General features: G+C 26.2%; 2 protein-coding genes across 2 annotated transcripts; both read left to right on the top strand.

Moving 5' to 3' along the window:
• The first annotated feature begins 9,231 nt into the window (after positions 1–9,231).
• On the top strand, positions 9,232–10,191 carry LOC135930793 (uncharacterized). The gene has a single exon (XM_065467581.1). The coding sequence runs from the start codon at positions 9,232–9,234 to the stop codon at positions 10,189–10,191; it is 960 nt and encodes a 319-aa protein (XP_065323653.1).
• Positions 10,192–10,327: 136 nt separating this feature from the next.
• On the top strand, positions 10,328–12,094 carry LOC135930792 (uncharacterized). The gene has a single exon (XM_065467580.1). The coding sequence runs from the start codon at positions 10,328–10,330 to the stop codon at positions 12,092–12,094; it is 1,767 nt and encodes a 588-aa protein (XP_065323652.1).
• Positions 12,095–19,971: the final 7,877 nt, after the last annotated feature.

The following is a 19,971-nucleotide window of genomic DNA, read 5'->3' as shown; positions in this document are numbered from 1 at the left end:
TTAAAAAAAATTAATCTAAATAATGGTATGGTAAAATGATTGTTAGGATATTATATGCAGATAATAATTGTCATCCTTTGAAAATTTCTTATGATATTGCAGTTTCCAAGTTTTAACAATCAGAAACTTATAAAAATCAAATGAATGATAAATAGAACTTATTTTTCTGAATATCTCTGAAATATTGGCTCCTCATATTTGTAGTTTTAGAAATTGTTTGAGAATGTTAAATAATGATCTATCTTTCTTACAAATATTTTTTTTAAGATTTAAGTTTAGCATATTTTAAAATATATTTTTAAATTCATAGATTTCAATTATTTTCTAGCGTCACAGATGAGAATGAGTAATGACGTATATGCTCATTTCTTTATTATAAATTTAGCTAATATATTATGATATCTCTTATATAATAATAGGCTCGTCACATTTTTTGTCACATTTTTTTTGTCGTATTTTTTTTGTCGTATTTTTTTGTCTTTTTTTTTGTCGTATTTTTTTGTCGTATTTTTTTGTCGTATTTTTTTGTCGTATTTTTTTGTCATATTTTGTGAAAAAGTATAACAATACCCGGTTTTGGAATTAAACTTACCACTAAATACTATAACTGAACATTTGTCGTAGCGCTTATCATTAAGCTCTCACCATAGCAGCTTAGCAATAAGATCTCACTGCAACCGCTTAGCGTTATGCCTTCAAGGGTCTAAAATTTTATTGTTTTTTAGTTTTTAAAGTTGTCTTTTTTTTGGTCTTATTAGAGTAGATGTATACAATATTAATACAGATAACTCCACAGTTAATCAAAAAATTTATCCGAGTAAAGGGGAGCCCCTTACTCATAACGGGCTAATCTAAGCTTGTATATCAATAATATTTTAATGAACACAAAAAATCGATAAAGGTATCAAATAAAAACCAATTTAAATATTTCTTAAAACTTGGTCTAAATAGGTTGAAATTAATATAGTGGGGGTGGGGGGATGGAGAGGGGGGGGGGGTTGTGAAAAAGATAAAATATTTTTTCATTTAATGTTAATTATCACTCTAAGCGGGTAGGGTCTTGAGTGGTCAAGAATATTTCAATCAACACATAATATTAATATGGGTATCAAATAAAAGTAAGTAAAAAACTCGACTCAATTCACTTCTGGTCCTATTACATATAGGCTGGCATAATGGGAAATGGGGGGGGGGGGGGGGGTTACATTAATAATAAAAATATTTTACGAGTTTTATTTATTTATAAGAAATTCTTTATGGAAAATTAAATCACATGACTTCAGCTAATTTTTAACGATGGTTTAAATTGCATTTTAGGGAATAAATCGTTCAGGTAGTCATTATTTATCATTTAAATAAAGATAAATGACACGTGAATCAACCATCGTCTTTATGAGAATAAATAATAACTTAGAGATAACAGTTAGTTGGTTATCCCTAGTTTTGTTAAATGGCTCGATTTTATCATATTTTTAAAAACGGCTAACTCAATATTTTAGCAAGAAAAATATTGCCTAAATCATGAGATTTCGCTAATAAATGTCCAAATCTTTATGCCAACTATGACCTAAATTTTCGGGCTTGTGTATATTTTTTGGATAAAATATTGAATTAACCGAGTTATCACTTACAGCTAAATTATTTTTACTACTCACTATTAGAATCCTATCTCTCCCTTTCAAGAAATATTGAAAACAAAATGTTCTTATACATAATGTAAAGATTCTATAAATTACAATTATTCCTTTATTTACATATTTTTACCCAAATAAAGAAAGATTTATTACTTATAATTTTATCTAGCGATCTTCTGCTCATTATTTTAAAATAACGTGCATATTTTATAAGTTTGAGTTAAAATAAAATAAATAAAAATAAGAAAACTAGTTAGGTTTTTTTCAAATCTATTGCATTTACGGGACAACAATTAGTCTGCTGCGGAGTGGAAAAGATATACGATGATTTTTTCAAAAAATAAAATTTTTATTAATATATTAATTTATCCTCCTTGGTCGATAAATTTAGAGTTTTAAAAGGTATTTCATATTAAGTTACTTACTCGTTTTTGATTTGTATTAGATTATTAAAGTGCAAATAGTTTTTTGATAAATAATATATTTGATCATAACCTAAGTGTAAGTCCATTTCCTGTAAAATCAAACATTTTAACCTACCCAAGTTTACTGATGGCCAAAGGCGGATATGGTCATGTGTTACTATGAAAAACATATAAAGCATATATAATAATTAATAATATTTATATTTTTCACTTTGATCAGTATCGTAATGAAGCTAGAAGGAGTATGAACTAATGTCCGTATTGCCTTATGATTTATATTTTTTAGTTCAGATTTTTTAATAAACAATCTAATTAGACACTAGGTTAACTTATAGAGGAGTCAAAAGTATCTGTTAAAACAACTAAACAGTTCTGGCTAAGATCTGATGTGAGATGAGATTATATATATACTCGTTAATAAGTTAATTGTTTTTATTTACTAAAAGCTGCAAACATTTCTAAAAAAATCCAAGGCTTTCGCGTTCAACGTTCTATGACAAAAATCGAACGCTTCACGTTCACTTTCCAAAAAAAGGAACGCGTTCACGTTCGTTCAAAATTTTATGATAAATTTTTTTTAAAATTCAATTTAATATAAATGTCTTATATTTTTTAACAAAATATATTAGCCATGTTAAAAAATAATATAGTTTTATTTTTATTTTTATAATATAATTATAAATACAATATAATATAGCGAATAAAAAGATATTTTTATTTATAAAAAATTTTTCTTAAATAACAATTGTTTTCAAAATTTTTATCTGACAGACAGGAACACTTGGCAGTTAATACGGCATTAGCTATACTAAAAATGCACTCTATATGGGCAGATGAGGGGTTCGCGGTATTTTACTTAATAAATAGCTCTTTTAATATGGAGAATTTATTAAAAACATTTATTGTTTTATCCTTTGCTTCAAAAAATTGAGATAAGTTATCCTCTTCCAATTCATCCTTTACTAACTCGCCAAAAAAAAGGATATTTCAAAATTAACAGTTCTTGCATTATCATTTCTAGGGTTTTCAATGAATTTATTCATTAACACTATAAGTTTATTTTTTATAGTTTCATTCTGTGGAAGTTTTATTTATGGCCATTGAAGCTTAAATATTGAACTTATTATTGCAGAAAGAACATATTGATCTTTATATATATGTTCAAATCTTTAAAAATTTAAATATATGTAATTAATTTGATAATGATAGGTTTAATACTTTTTATTAATCCCATTGAATAATACGTCTATCAATAGTTGACCATAATTTAGGCCAAGGGCGTCGCTAGCCTTTACAATCTCAGGGGGCTCAACTAAAAATTTTTTATGGGGGCTTCGCCTCCCATACCCCCCGGGTTTTATATAAATATATTATATTTTTTTTTAATTTACTAACTCTAAATAATTATTCTGAGTGTCATTTATTATATTTTGCATGCAAAATGAACTAGCATATAAATCATTAAAATAATACAAGACATTTCTAAAAATAATATTTTTTAATACAAAATCTATTTATTACAGTATAAAATATTTTCGATTGTTGATATAAAAAAATTTTGCATCTAAAGAATTATAAATGATAAAAAAGGTTAAGTATGCCTCAATTGATAATTGTTTTTGAAAACTACATAATATAATATAATCTTAGGAACTTACATTGGTAAAAGGTCATGAAACTAATATAACTCTCTATTACCATTTTAGACAATGTTTTATAGAATGGACTAATAAAAAAAAATTTATAAGATTATCGTCGATTTTTAATGATATATAAACGACTAAACAATTGACCATTATTGCTTATCTAAAATATGCGATCATATGCTCTCAGCAGCTTTAGTAATAATCTTTAATTACATAGCCACACAAATAATAGTTGCTGGTTAATTTACAGTCCTAGCCATGAAACTCCCGATGGTAACCCATATCGAATTTATTCTGTTAGATAAATTGATAAAACAAAAACACTAAAAACCTTTAGAAGAAATTATGCAAATATATTGAAGCCTTGAGTTAATTACACGGCAAAAATGCCATATTAGAAAGGAAACATTTTGTAACTTCAAAATAAAAACCAGAGTGATATCATGAAAGCAATTAAGATTTTATATATTATTGTCGCACCATCTCTAGTTGGTATATTGTATCTTTAAATAATACTAGTTTTTAATAATATCAAAAATATATTCGTATTAAAAATTTAACGCAAATTTATATTCCGAAGAAGAAAAAAATAGCTTTCCTAAAAACACGTAAAAAAGAGAATAAAAGATATCTAATTTATTACATCCATTGTGGGATGAATAATAATATGTTTAATATTAATTATATTGTAAATAAATAGATGGCGTTAAATATTATTGTTACTTATATTTATTATCAAAAGCATTTATTAGTAAAATTTTAAAAATATTAACTGTAATTTATTATATAACTATCATATACGTCTGTAAAAGTGACATTTTATCTAATATTTTATAAAAAAATATATATAATAGAGGATTATAAACTATATGTCTACTTACTTTTTATAAATAAATCTCTTATACTTATTTGGATTTGGACCTTGAAAATAATTTTAGGAAGAGACATGATAATTAAATTTAAAAATCAATATAGTTGATTAGTGATTTTGAACTCGGCTAAAATATTAAATTATTAATTTTCAATTAATAAATAATTATATTTATTTAATTAGGGTTATATAATAATTTAAATAATAAAAGTCAATTAAGCTTCAACTGTTAATGCTAAATTAATATTTAATGAGTGATATTGTTATATTTTTAACATAGAATTTGATTGCAAGCTGACATAGTATAATTTATATGTAATAATCTAATCTAATAATTAAAATATTATTCATTTAATAAAAATTAAGATAGTCTTATTAATTTTTTAATAAAATAATATCTATATATTACTCAATAGAATTATGAAAGAAATTATTCAGAGGGCAATTAAAAATATTTATTTTTAGCTCAAGGGGATATTAAGGAGCCATTTAAAAAAATTTTTTTGCTTCAGGGGGTTACTCAAACTTTTCAGGGGGCTCGAGCCCCTGCGCCCCCCCCTAGCGACGCCACTGATTTAGGCCACCAATTTATTTAATATTAAATTACTATCGTTATTTTTGGGTTCAAATTACCTTATTAAATGCATTTTTTCTTCAAATTTAATAATTTTACTTAGTTATATTATATAAAATTCTATATATATAATCCTCAAAAAATGTCAATCAAATTTAGCCAATAGTTTTCTTTTAAATATTATTTGTCCAACCAAAATGATTATAGCAGTCACAGTCACAACTGTGACATTTATAGTCAATTATTTTACCTGATAATAGTCAATTATAATTTTGTTAATATAGTAATATTCAACTTCTTTATTAATTATTGGACGTTTGTCCTACTTAAATAGGGAGTGATTCTTAATAATATTTAATTAATATTAACAAATTCGGAAGTATTTAAGTTATGTTAAATTGTAGTTTTAATCTCCATGATATTTAGCGCCATCTATAATATTATATTATATTTTAAATAGCATATTTCTAAGTTGAAATGTAAATATTTTGTCTTAATTGATGTCAAATATATTGTTCTTTCTATGTATCTATAATTTATCTATCTATCTATCATAGCAATTTTAAGCCAATTTAGACCATATTAGCAAAATGGATTTAATCTCCTATAAATCATGGAAAGCATTTCAGAAGTATTTTGAGGCAATAGGCAGGAAGGAACATTAGTATAAAAAAAATGTTTGCAGATAATCCTACAAGAGCTAAGGAATTCAAATCTATGATATATATATTCAATAAAAATCATCATAGCTTAAACATATCAAACACGCATTCATAAACCAAATCGAACCGCCATTTTCAAAAAAAGAATTTCAATACAAAAAACAATTACAAAACATATAATAATTACAATAATTGATATTTTTTTTAACAGACACAACATCGAGCAAAACCTTCCATCATCAGTAAATAATTATATTTTTTAGACACCACATCGAGCAAAACTATATACTTTCAATTTACACATCTTAATCTTGAAGATACTGAAAATCAAGAACAAGTTGAACATTACATATACTTACGTTTTATCTGAGCATCTTATTTTATATTTGAAAATTCATTTATCTATTCTATTTTACCCACGTTAAGTGGCAGATTTAGGGAAGTTAAAATTTTTATAAATACTATTTTTTAGATTCCTGCACAAAAAACAAACTTACATAATAAATACATATAATATTAGATAAGTTTTTTAAGGTTATCTCATAGGCAATGTAAGTTAAAATTTTTATAAATACTATTTTTTAGATTCCTGCACAAAAAACAAACTTACATAATAAATACATATAATATTAGATAAGTTTTTTAAGGTTATCTCATAGGCAATGTAAGTTAAAATTTTTATAAATACTATTTTTTTAGATTCCTGCACAAAAACAAACATACATAATAAATACATATAATATTAAATAAGTTTTTTAAGGTTATCTCATAGGCAATGTAGTTAAAATTTTTATAAATACTATTTTTTTAGATTCCTGTACAAAAAACAAACTTACATAATAAATACATATATTAAATAAGTTTTTTAAGGTTATCTCATAGGCAATGTAATTTAAATTTTATAAATACTATTTTTTTAGATTCCTGCACAAAATACAAACTTACATAATAAATACATATAATATTAAATAAGTTTTTTAAGGTTATCTCATAGGCAATGTAAGTTAAAATTTTTATAAAAACTATTTTATTATTTTTTTTAGATTCCTACACAAGATACCATTCAACAAAACCAAACAATGGAACGTTTCATACTACCAAAATCTAAAGAAGGCATTATTGCTTCAACAAGAGTAAATTTTATATTTTTTTTAATTTGTATTGTATGTTAGCTGATAGCCCGTCAAGAATGACGAGGAATCAGATTTTTCCTATCTTATAAGATGTGATTCCGAAATATATATTTATTAGGTGAGGGGCTATTCTAATATTTTCCATTATTTTTTATAAATATGTTTATGAAGTATATATTTAGTAATTTTATTTTATGTCCACAATAATAAATATTTTAAACTAAACTTATTTTTATAAAATTGAGTAATTCTTATATTTTTAAATTTTAATAATAAATCAACATAAGGAGAAAGCTAAGGCACTTTGTCGTATTAAGAAAAGGAACGAGCAAAGTCTTATTCCTACAACATCCAACCATCTTGAAGATACTGGAAATAAACAATTTGCTTCAACATCCAATCATCGATACTGAAAATCAAGAACAAGTTGAACATTACTGTGGACCATTAAAATCTATTTTATTATTTTTTTTAGATTCCTACACAAGATACCTTTGGTGCAATATCTAAGTATAATTTTTTCAGTGATCCTATATCAATAAAAACAAATCAAGTTAAAAATTTTAATTTATGACAATAAATAAATTTATTTAAATTAGATTCCACGGATCATATTGCCGAATGCCATTCAAAGGTCTCTTAATCTACCCAAATCAATAAAAACAAACGAAGTTAAAAAATTTAATTTATGTTATCAAATAGATTTTTTTAAAATTAGATTCCACGATATATATTACCGAAATGTACCATTCAGCAGAATCTTAATCTACCAAAATCAATCAAAATAAACCAAGTTAAAAATTTTAATTTATGTTAACAAATAAATTTATTTAAATTAGATTCTACGAATCATATTACCGAAATGTACCATTCAACAGAATCTTAATCTACCCAAATCAATAGAAACAAACGAAGTTAAAAATTTTAATTTATGTTAACAAATAAATTTTTTTAAATTAGACACTACCAAAATCTACTATTCACCAAAATCTTAATCTACCCAAATCAATAAAAACAAACCAAGTTAAAAATTTTAATTTATGTATAACAAATATTTTAATAAATATAAATTTCTGAATCACATCTCATAAGATAGATAGATAAGAAAATTTTTGATTTATCCATCATCAGGGGTTATTCAAAATTTATTATTTATTTATGAAGTATATGGTTATTAATTTTAATTTATGTCCACAATAAAAAATATATTTCATCAACTAATAAAAAAGAAAATTCTTATTTCACTATCATCTTGACGGGCAAAATATAAGATAAAATTAGTATGTGCTACATAATCGTAATTACCCATGGAATATTTTAGAAAAAATTATTATAAGCCTGGCATATGTTTACATCAGAGCCGGTGTATTGATTGTGAAATCAATACCCATTGTAACTTCAATACCGTATTGATATCATTATAGATTCAATACCGTAGTGATATATTGCTATTGTAGAATCAATACCGTATAGATTTTTAAGATGTTTGCTTCGCTTCAAATATATTGGAGACCATTAAAATTATAAAATATTTATTTATTATATATTTTTTCATCGCTTTATAAATATTGGTGGCCATTTTCGATTTGTAAAAATTTTATTTAAAATAGATTTAATAGTTTTAAATATATTAAAATGATAAATATGATTTTCTATTCTTTTATATAATTTATCAAGGAATTTATTTATTTTACAATTCTTGATATCCTATATATTTTATATTTGTTTACTCATTATTTGTAATTTGTGAAGTGCTATATAATTGTTGATTCAAAGTTTTATAAATGATATTATGAATTCAAATAAATTAAATGGACCTTATTGATTGAGTTTATAAAATTTTGTGATTCATATATAAATGTCGAATCAAAGATTTATAAAAATCAATAACGTATTGATTTTTGATGGTATTGATTTTACAATTACACCGGGTCTGCAGGTCTCTGAATAATCACAAAAATATTAAATTATATGTATAATTTTTAGCAGGCCTCAAATTTATTTTATTTATTTTAGATAAATATTTCTGCACAACAATCATTAGTACAAGAACATTATTGTGGATTACTCAACACTAAGTGCGATTATTGCGATTCTCTAAATTTTTTATTGGAAAAACCCACAGATGGCAAATTTAAGAATTGCTGTCATAAGGGTAAAGTTAAGATACCATCAATCCGATAAATTCCTTTTTTACAAGACCTTTTATCTAATCCTAACAATGAATTTCATTCAAACTTTATGAAATATATAAGATCTTATAATAGTTCACTTGCGTTCGCATCCATGGGAGCACAGATTTCTAATAGTTTAAACCCAGGCCCATATTGTTTTAGAGTTCATGGGCAAATTTATCACCGAACATCTCATTTATATCCTTCCACTGGGATGCCTCCTAAATTTGCACAACTATATGTCATTGAGACCTCCCAGGCTGTTAATGGCAGGTTAAACATGAAAGAAAATTCTGGTTGCAATAAGGATCTCTTAAAAAGATTATATATTTTAATAAGACAGAATAACCCATTTTCTATTAGTTTTAAAACCTTGGGAAAAATTGAGAAAGAAGAAAAAAATAGGGCTATTCAAGAAAATCGTCCAGTTCAAAAAATCAATATGATTTTTCGTGCAGATCGCTCGAGTGACAAGCGAAGATATAACATTCCTAATATAGATGAAGTAGCTATGATTTTTACAAATGATGATGGTGAACCCCCATTTAAACGGGATATCAAGGTCTATCCTCGAGTTGATGGTAGTGATCTTATAAATATAAATATATTAAGCCCTAATCTTGATCCAATGGTATATCCTCTATTATTTCCTTTTGGTGACCCTGGTTGGAAACCAGATTTAAAGGGTGAAGATACAGGGCGTACAAGGGCAAATATCTCACTACTACAGTTTAAAATATTTAGATTAGCAATTCGTGAAAATGAAATCAACCCAATCCTTTTTGCTGGGAAATTATCACAACAATATATTGTTGATTTCTATTTACAGGTCGAGGCGAATAATTTAAATTTTATTAGACAAAATCAGCCAAAATTACGAGTAGATGAATATTCTGGATTAATGGACTACTTGGAAACAAAGTCAAACAATATAATTCCCGGCAAAGCAGTAATATTACCATCATCTTTTCAAGGTTCTCAAAGAAATATGCGAGAACGCTATCACGATGCAACGGCCATTGTGCTCAAATTTGGCAAACCTGATGTTTATTACTTTTACATGCAATCCTAATTGGCGTGAAATTAAGGAAAATCTATTTCCCGGGCAAAGTCCTACAGATAGACCAGATTTAATAGCCCGTGTTTTTAAATTGAAATTAAATGAATTATTGTTCGATATAAATAAAAAAAAATTATTTGGTAAATCTATGGCTTTTATATATACAATCGAGTTCCAAAAAAGAGGTTTGCCTCATGCCCATATACTTATTATTTTAAACGATGATAGCAAAATTGAAACATCTCAAGCTATAGATAAATTTGTTTGTGCCGAAATGCCAGATAAAATTCTCGATCCTAAACTTTTTCAGATTGTTACCCATTTTATGATACATGGTCCTTGCGGGATATTTAACCCCAAATCGCCTTGCATGGAAAATGGCATATGTACCAAAAAATTTCCGAAGGATTTTCAAATGGAAACAAGACCAAATATTGATGGGTATCCATATTATAAAAGGCGAGATAATGGTATTACAATTCTTTCCGGTAAATCTACGGATAATCGTTATGTTATTCCATATAATCGATATCTAATGTTAAAATTCAATGCTCATATTAACGTGGAAATTTGTACATCTATTAAATCGGTAAAATATATCTTTAAGTATATTTATAAGGGCTATGACTGTACTAATGTTGACATTAATGTTGCTTCAAATATAAATATTCATGACGAAATTAAATCACATTTAAATGCGCGATATGTGAGTGCATGTGAATCAATGTGGAGATTATTAGAAAATAATATGCATGACCGCTCGCACGCTGTTATTCGCTTAGGAATTCATTTACCTTTACAACAGCCAGTATATTTCACTGCTGGACATGTAAGAGATGCTTTATTGAGATCAGAAAATAAACATACTACTTTAACGGCATGGTTTGAGTTAAATAAGAAAGATCTAAATGCTAGACAATATTTTTATGGGGAAATACCTTATCATTATGTGTTTACAAATTACCATTGGGAACTAAGAAAAAAACGATTAAATGTAATTTCGAGAATGTATTCCGTTCATCCTAATTCTGGTGAACGATTCTTCCTTCGATTATTATTACTTCATGTTTGCGGGGCTACAAGTTTTGATTATTTAAAAACTATTAATGGAATTTTAATGAGTACTTTTAAAGAGGCAGCTATTAAAAGAAATTTGTTATCAGATGATAAAGAGTGGGAATCATGCTTAGAAGAGGGATCAATATATCAATTGCCGTCACAACTTCGGAGTACTTTTGCCTTTATCTGCATTTTTTGTCAGCCTGAAAATCCTGCATATCTATGGAATAGGTTCAGATTTATGATGATTGAAGATTATTTGCGTCAATATTTAGAAGTAATTGCAATAAACATGGCTTTAATGGACATTGAAAACGTTTTTCTTGATCATGGTTTATGCTGTCAAAGTTTTGATCTTCTTTCACCTACAAAAATCCCCCCAAAACAACATTATGATGCCCATGTTGAAGCTGCCGATTCAATCGAGCGTATATCTAAATTAAACCGATTACAAAAATATGCTTTTGATTTAATTATACAAGCGATTGAATTAGAAAATATTCCAGAAAGATATTTCTTCGTGGATGGCCCTGGAGGTTCAGGTAAAACGTATCTTTACAATACCTTAATGTGTTATATAAGAGCAAAAAATCAAATTGTATTGCCTTTTGCAACCACCGGCATATCCTCTATTCTTTTAAAGGGGGGAAGAACCATCCATAGCGGATTTAAATTACCTGTGCCTATCTTTGAAACTTCTACATCCCATATGAATTTACATAGTTCGCTAGCTCTAGATATTAAAAATAGCAAATTGATTATTATTGATGAGGCCACAATGATGACTAAACAAGCTTTGCGATGCATTGACCGATTACTTAAAGACATTATGAAAAATTCCCACCCATTTGGCTGAAAAGTAATTTTTTTAGGTGGTGATTTTAGACAGACTTTACCAGTAGTGCCTAAAGGCTCCAAAGTCGATATTATAGAGTCCTGTATAAAAAGTTCATATTTATGGAGTCATTTTAAAATAATACATTTGATTGATAATATGCGTATTTCATCAGATAAGTTGATTACAATGCTTGGTTACTTAAAATTGGAGATGGGCTATCACGCAGCAATTCTGATCTTCCTACAAATAGTGTTGAAATCCCACCTTATTTGCTTGAAAATGATTCATTAATAAAATGTGTGTATGGTAATTCTATAGAAATTGCTGATATAGATTGTCCTTCTACTAAAATAATATTAACCACAAAAAATAAAATTGTACTTACCCTCAACAACGATATCATTAATATAATTTCAGGCCCTATCAAACATTATTATAGTGCAGATTCCATTGAAAGCGATAATAAGGATGATATAATGAATTTTCCACTAGAATTTTTGCATTCACAAACTCCATCCGGTATGCCACCTCACAAGCTAACACTTAAGGTTGGTACAATTGTTATGCTATTACGCAATTTGAGCCCAAAGAAAGTTTCATATTTGTAATTTAAAAAGAATAAACCTTCATAAATTGAATAAAAGAATCTACATGATTTTATAATTAATGGAGATTCAGATATAATTATTGAAATTTTATTTAATTTAACGTATATATTTTATTGGAATAAGAGTATCGCCTCTGATGGCGTTACTCTGAGATAAAATCTTGTTAACTTTTTTTTATATTTTTTTTTATTATTATAAAATTAAATTAAATCAAAAGTTTTTATAAAATGAAAAAGTGATCTTTACAATTTCGTTAATGTAATAAATATCATTAATCATTTACATAAAAATTAATACATCTGTTAAAATAAATCACTTTATCAAATAAAATATACATTAAAAAAGTGTACATTACAACACGCCACCCACTACTAAACCCGAGTGTTAGGGGTGATTGATAATATATGACCAATAATATACGAAATATAAATACACATCTGACGTTTTTCATTTACTCCAAACTATATATTTAAACATTCCGCTTATTTTGGTGTCTATAAAAATTTCGCCAAAAATATATTATCTTGATCGACTTTATAATAAGAATTAAGAAATGCGGTTTTTTTTGTCCAAAGGAGGACGCCGTTTTAGTCGTCTCACGAATAAGAATAAAAATATTATATAATTTCTCCGGCTACAATTTCTCTGTAATACCGTAAATTTATATTTCGAATAAAGAAGAGAATATATTTTTTTAAATATTTCATCGTAATTTTCTCCAATTCGAATACAGAATATAATGCAAACAATTTTTACTCAAAATTTTCATACACATCTCCCCATTATTATCGGTAAATCATTTAATATAATTTCGAATGATTTCTCAAACATTATTTGAATATCCCGGAATAATTTCCTTATATTCTTGAATAATTTTATATAAGGATTTAAATTGAATTTTTTTTTAGCGAAGTAAACATAACGTATACAATATCTTTACTAAAAAATGGTTTTTATAAAAATTTCATTTCTTTGAAAGAATACCAATGAATAATGTAATAGATAATATAGTAGGTTAGGTAAAGATTTCGAATAATTTGATGCATATATTTTATTCCGCTATTACTTTAATAATAATATTCACTTGAAAACCTCCTCCCAACAAAACAAATATCGAATCAGATCCTTTATGAAAGTCCCTGCTTTAATATTTATTATTTTATTTTATCTTAATAATATTAATTCCCAATTTTGGAATATTTATCTTTTTTTTATTTTACCTTTATAATATATTAATTCCCAATTTTCGAATATTCATCTTTTATATTTTACCTTTATAATATATTAATTTCCAATGTTGGAATATTCATCTTTTTTATTTTACCTTTATAATATATTAATTTCCAATTTTGAAATATTTATCTTTTTTTTTATTTTACCTTTATAATATATTAATTACCAATTTTGGAATATTCATCTTTTTTATTTTACCTTTATAATATATTAATTTCCAATTTTGGAATAATTTGCCTATAGTGGCCTTCTCTCAAAGTCGAATACAAATGAGAATATACTGCACCTGAAAGAGTGATCATTTCGCCGCATTGATAATATAGTGGTAATAAAATTGCGAATTGTGACTATGTGTATGAAAATTTTGAGTATAAATTGTTTGCATTATATTCTGTATTCGATTTGGAGAAAATTATGATGAAATATTTAAAAAAATATATTCTCTTCTTTATTCGAAATATAAATTTACGGTATTACAGAGAAATTGTAGCCGGAGAAATTATATAATATTTTTATTCTTATTCGTGAGACGACTAAAACGGCGTCCTCCTTTGGACGAAAAAAACCGCATTTCTTTATTCTTATTAGTGATCGAATCAAACGGCGTCCTCCTATGGACATAAAGCCGCATTTCTTAATTCTTATTATAAAGTCGATCAAGATAATTTATTTTTGGCGAAATTTTTATAGACACCAAAATAAGCGGAATGTTTAAATATATAGTTTGGAGTAAATGAAAAACGTCAGATGTGTATTTATATTTCGTATATTATTGGTCATATATTATCAATCACCCCTAACACTTGGGTTTAGTAATGGGTGGCGTGTTGTAATGTACACTTTTTTAATGTATATTTTATTTGATAAAGTGATTTATTTTAACAGATGTATTAATTTTTATGTAAATGACTAATGATATTTATTACATTAACGAAATTGTAAAGATCACTTTTTCATTTTATAAAAACTTTTGATTTAATTTAATTTTATAATAATAAAAAAAAAATATAAAGAGAAAGAGAAAGTTAACAAGATTTTATCTCAGAGTATCGCCATCAGAGGCGATACTCTTATTCCAATAAAATATATACGTTAAATTAAATAAAATTTCAATAATTATATCTGAATGATCCATTAATTATAAAATCATGTAGATTCTTTTATTCAATTTATGAAGGTTTATTCTTTTTAAATTACAAATATGAAAATTAAAATTAAATTGAAAATAAATTAATTAATAAAAAGTTATTTCATATGAAAATTAAATTAAACTGAAAATAAATTAAATTGCAAATTTCCTTACCTTGATTAATTTAATGTTTGGTATATTCCTTGCTAACTAAATATTTTCTTGATCTTGGTCTCTTTATTGATTTCGTAAATAATTTTTCCAAAAATCAAATCTTCTTACAAAAATCAATTAATAAAAAAAATCCTTTTCCTTTGTTGCCACTGTATTTTTTTTCACAAAAATCAACAAAATACATGGCTAACAACAGGTTCATAATATATATGTATATTATAATAATATAAGAATGTTAATTAATATTAAAATTAAATGATAGTTAAGATATTACAACACTTTTAATACAATTATGAATAATCATTTAATATGTTATATTGTACACTTTTTTAATGTATATTTTATTTGATAATATTTTAACAGATGTATTAATTTTTATGTAAATGACTGATGATATTTATTACATTAACGAAATTGTAAAAATCACTTTTTTCATTTTATATAAACTTTGGATAATTTAATTTTATAATAATAAAAAAAATATAAAGAGAAAGTTAACAAAATTTTAACTCAGAGTATCGCTATCAGAGGCGATACTCTTATTCCAATAAAATATATACGCTAAATTAAATAAAATCAATTTATGAAGGTTTATTCTTTGGAATATTCATCTTTTTTATTTTACCTTTATAATATATTAATTTCCAATTTTGGAATATTTATCTTTTTCTTTTATTTTACCTTTATAATATATTAATTACCAATTTTGGAATATTCATCTTTTTTATTTTACCTTTATAATATATTAATTTCCAATTTTGGAATAATTTGCCTATAGTAGCCTTCTCTCAAAGTCGAATACAAATGAGAATATACTGCACCTGAAAGAGTGATCATTTCACCGCATTGATAATATAGTGGTAATAAAATTGCGAATTGTGACTGCAATAACCCTTATGGAACATTTGCTTTACACGGCACCATTTTCATATTTGTAATTTAAAAAGAATAAACCTTCATAAATTGAATAAAAGAATCTACATGATTTTATAATTAATGGAGATTCAGATATAATTATTGAAATTTTATTTAATTTAACGTATATATTTTATTGGAATAAGAGTATCGCCTCTGATGGCGATACTCTGAGATAAAATCTTGTTAACTTTCTCTTTATATTTTTTTTTATTATTATAAAATCAAATTAAATCAAAAGTTTTTATAAAATGAAAAAGTGATCTTTACAGTTTCGTTAATGTAATAAATATCATTAGTCATTTACATAAAAATTAATACATCTGTTAAAATAAATCACTTTATCAAATAAAATATACATTAAAAAAGTGTGCATTACAACAGAAAGGACTTTGTAATGGTACCCGTTTAATCATACGACATTTACATATTAATTTTATCGACGCTGAGGTATTGACAGGCACTAATAAGGGTTATCGAGTTTTTCTCCCACGAATAGATCTAGCTCCAAGTGACTCTCAGTTACCATTTACTTTAAAAATATGACAGTTTCCTATAATTCCCGCTTTTGTGATTTCAATAAATAAAAGTCAGGGACAAACTTTTGATCATGTAGGCTTATTCCTCCCTGAGCTCGTCTTTGCCCATGGACAACTATATGTGGCTCTTACTAGATGTAAATCTCAAAATAATATGAAAATTATGATTTTGCCATCAGAATTACAAAGAAAAATTTTAAAAAATGATAAAACATTCACACAAAATATCGTATATAATGAAATCTTAAATTCATAATTTGTAAGAAATTTAAAAAAGTCACCAACTTTGTTATTCACCATCAAATCACCAACTTTACATCATCTTCAAAAACTAAACCACCTTGAGCAAAGAAAAGAGAACTTCTTCACCATCGCTAAACCATCTTCCTCACCAAAAACAGTATATTCTATTTATAATTTCAATTTACACGTTTTATTTCAGGTTATTTACAGCAAACTACGAGCAAGAAAATCACAACATCATCTTCAAAAACGAAACCACCTTGAGCAAAGAAAAAAGAACTTCTTCACCATCGCTAAACCATCTTCCTCACCAACAACAGTATATTCTATTTTATAATTTCAATTTACACGTTTTATTTCAGGTTATTTACGGCAAACTACGAACAAGGAAATCACAACATCATCTTCAAAAACGAAACCACCTTGAGCAAAGAAAAGAGAACTTCTTCACCATCGCTAAACCATCTTCCTCACCAACAACAGTATATTCTATTTAATTTCAATTTACACGTTTTATTTCAGGTTATTTACGGCAAACTACGAGCAAGGAAATCACAACATCATCTTCAAAAACGAAACCACCTTGAGCAAAGAAAAGAGAACTTCTTCACCATCGCTAAACCATCTTCCTCACCAACAACAGTATATTCTATTTTATAATTTCAATTTACACGTTTTATTTCAGGTTATTTACGGCAAACTACGAACAAGGAAATCACAACATCATCTTCAAAACCACCTTGAGCAAAGAAAAGAGAACTTCTTCACCATCGCTAAACCATCTTCCTCACCAACAACAGTATATTCTATTTAATTTCAATTTACACGTTTTATTTCAGGTTATTTACGACAAACTACGAGCAAGGAAATCACAACATCATCTTCAAAAAACCACCTTGAGCAAAGAAAAGAGATTGAAATCTCCTTTTTTAGGTAAAATTTTCTATATTATAAAATTTATTATATTATATTTTTTATATGGCTACAAATGCATATGTGTTGTAACCCGATAATCATCAACTCTTGAAGTATAAATATTTATTATATTTTCTTATAATTCATATCTTTGTCTCTTTTTTTCTATTTCTTCCTTCTTATTTTCATTCTTTTTTTCATTTCTTTGCTCCCCTAAAATCCATCTCCTACCTTCACGCGGTGGGGAGTGAACAGTAATTCTGACTAACAGGAGCTCTGGTAAATAATGTTAGTATTTAGGGTGCTAATAAGAGATATTGTTTCCTTTTTGTAATTTAAAATATAAATTTCGAAATCACATCTCATAAAAAGGAAAATGTCTGATTCATCCATATAAAGGTAAAATATATTATTCATCAATCTTTGAATAAAAAAGACAATTCTTCTCTCTTAGTCTGAATGGGTTGGAATTGGCCTGAAGGAGGAGGGGGAGGGGTAAAAAGAATTATCTTAAAAGAACGAATAAAATTCTCATCCCCGTCATTTTTGACGGGTTATCAACTAGTAATTAGTAATTCAAATGTCGTTTTAAATTGGAATTTGAAGATTTTGAAACTGATATAATATTTTTGGGCACATTTTACATTTGTTAATTATTAAATTAGTTCCTTCATTATAGGATGTTACTGTAAAATATTTATGATATTTGGGCCATGGTAATGTTAATTCACCAGATTTAAATTTTCAGAATGAGATAATGATGATGAAATAATATTCATGCTTGGCTAATCTATTAAATTAAAATATAAACAATAATATTCAAATTAATAAACTATAATAATGATGTGTTAAAAATAATTAAAAAGTATAAAGGAAAATAGTTGATTAAAATTATAAGAGTTTTTTCTTAAAAACTCGGATTAATATTAAATTTTTCAAATAAATTAAAATAAAAGGTGTTTTTAAAATTGAACGAAGGCTAAATTCGAATGCGTTCGTCATAAAAAGGGACGCGTTTACATTCAAAGTTCATCAAAAATAAAAAAAACGCCGTTCACCATTTTTTTCAAAAAAACAAACTTCGTTCACGAACGCGTTCTTACTAAAAGTAAAACGAAAATAATTTGATCAAAAGTGAGGTCCTCTTTGATAAAGTAAAGTTGTTCAAAGGTGAAGCCCCTTTGATAGAATAAAGTTGATCCAAGGTGAGGTCTCTTTATTCATATACAGAAACATATACCATGGGGGGGGGGGGGTGATCATTGTTTTAAAAATATGATAGAGGGTAATTTTAATCTACTTTTTTGCTAAATTAGATTGAGGTAGGAAACAGGTATGAAAAAATATCCTCATTGGCTTAGGGGTGTTGAAGTTCATAAATGGACATGGTTCACTGGCACACGAATTCACCATGCATAGTAGTTCAGGTTTTTGGTTTGCAAAACATTTATACTAGGAATAGAATATACTATATATACATCAGAAAAGTTTATGTAAAACAGTGTCGAGTCACCATATAAAGGTAATTTAGATGCGAAAATAATTTTTAGGCAAGTTAACTTATGCAAAATAACTTCGTATATGTGGAGTTCGTAAATTTTACAGAGTTTATAATTAAGTAAATTTATATGTATTTCATATTAATATATTATTATGAGCTAGGCCAAAAGATATTTCAAAAATTTCCCAAATTATTTCCTAAACCAGTTCGAAACAGATTGGCCTCTATCTCTAAAAATATATTAAAAATACCAATGAAATTTTGATTTAAAACGGAATCTTTATATTATTTTATGCTTTATTTTAAATTAGAATAATATTCAGCGCTATGCTACCAAAATTTACTAACCGGTTTGCTATTTTTCTTATTTTCTACTTACCGTAGAATGTCCTCTCTAGCTTTAAAAATATAGTTTAGTATCATATATTATGTATTTATAGTGCTGGAACATCTAGAACAGCAACTTTTTGAAATCATCATAATTATCACAAGAAGGATTAATCCTAGATAAAATTGATGCTGATGACTCCATTAATTGATATTAGAATGACTTTTGTTTTTCCCATGTTTCACAAATCAATTATTAACAAGATTTGATATATGGGGTCGGGTCTAAATTTCGTATGGTAAGAAGAAAT

This window comes from Gordionus sp. m RMFG-2023, chromosome 1 (assembly GCF_954871325.1).
Source record: "Gordionus sp. m RMFG-2023 chromosome 1, tfGorSpeb1-WG-v2, whole genome shotgun sequence".
Classification (NCBI taxonomy): Eukaryota; Metazoa; Nematomorpha; class Gordioida; order Chordodea; family Parachordodidae; genus Gordionus; species Gordionus sp. m RMFG-2023.
The sequence above is the reverse complement of the archived record's forward strand: the minus strand, read 5'-3'. Positions and strand labels throughout refer to the sequence as shown.

What these genes read in the sequence shown, in the direction of transcription:
- LOC135930793 (XM_065467581.1), top strand. Translation starts at nt 9,232, where the DNA reads ATGGGAGCACAGATTTCTAATAGTTTAAACCCAGGCCCATATTGTTTT.
- LOC135930792 (XM_065467580.1), top strand. Translation starts at nt 10,328, where the DNA reads ATGGCTTTTATATATACAATCGAGTTCCAAAAAAGAGGTTTGCCTCAT.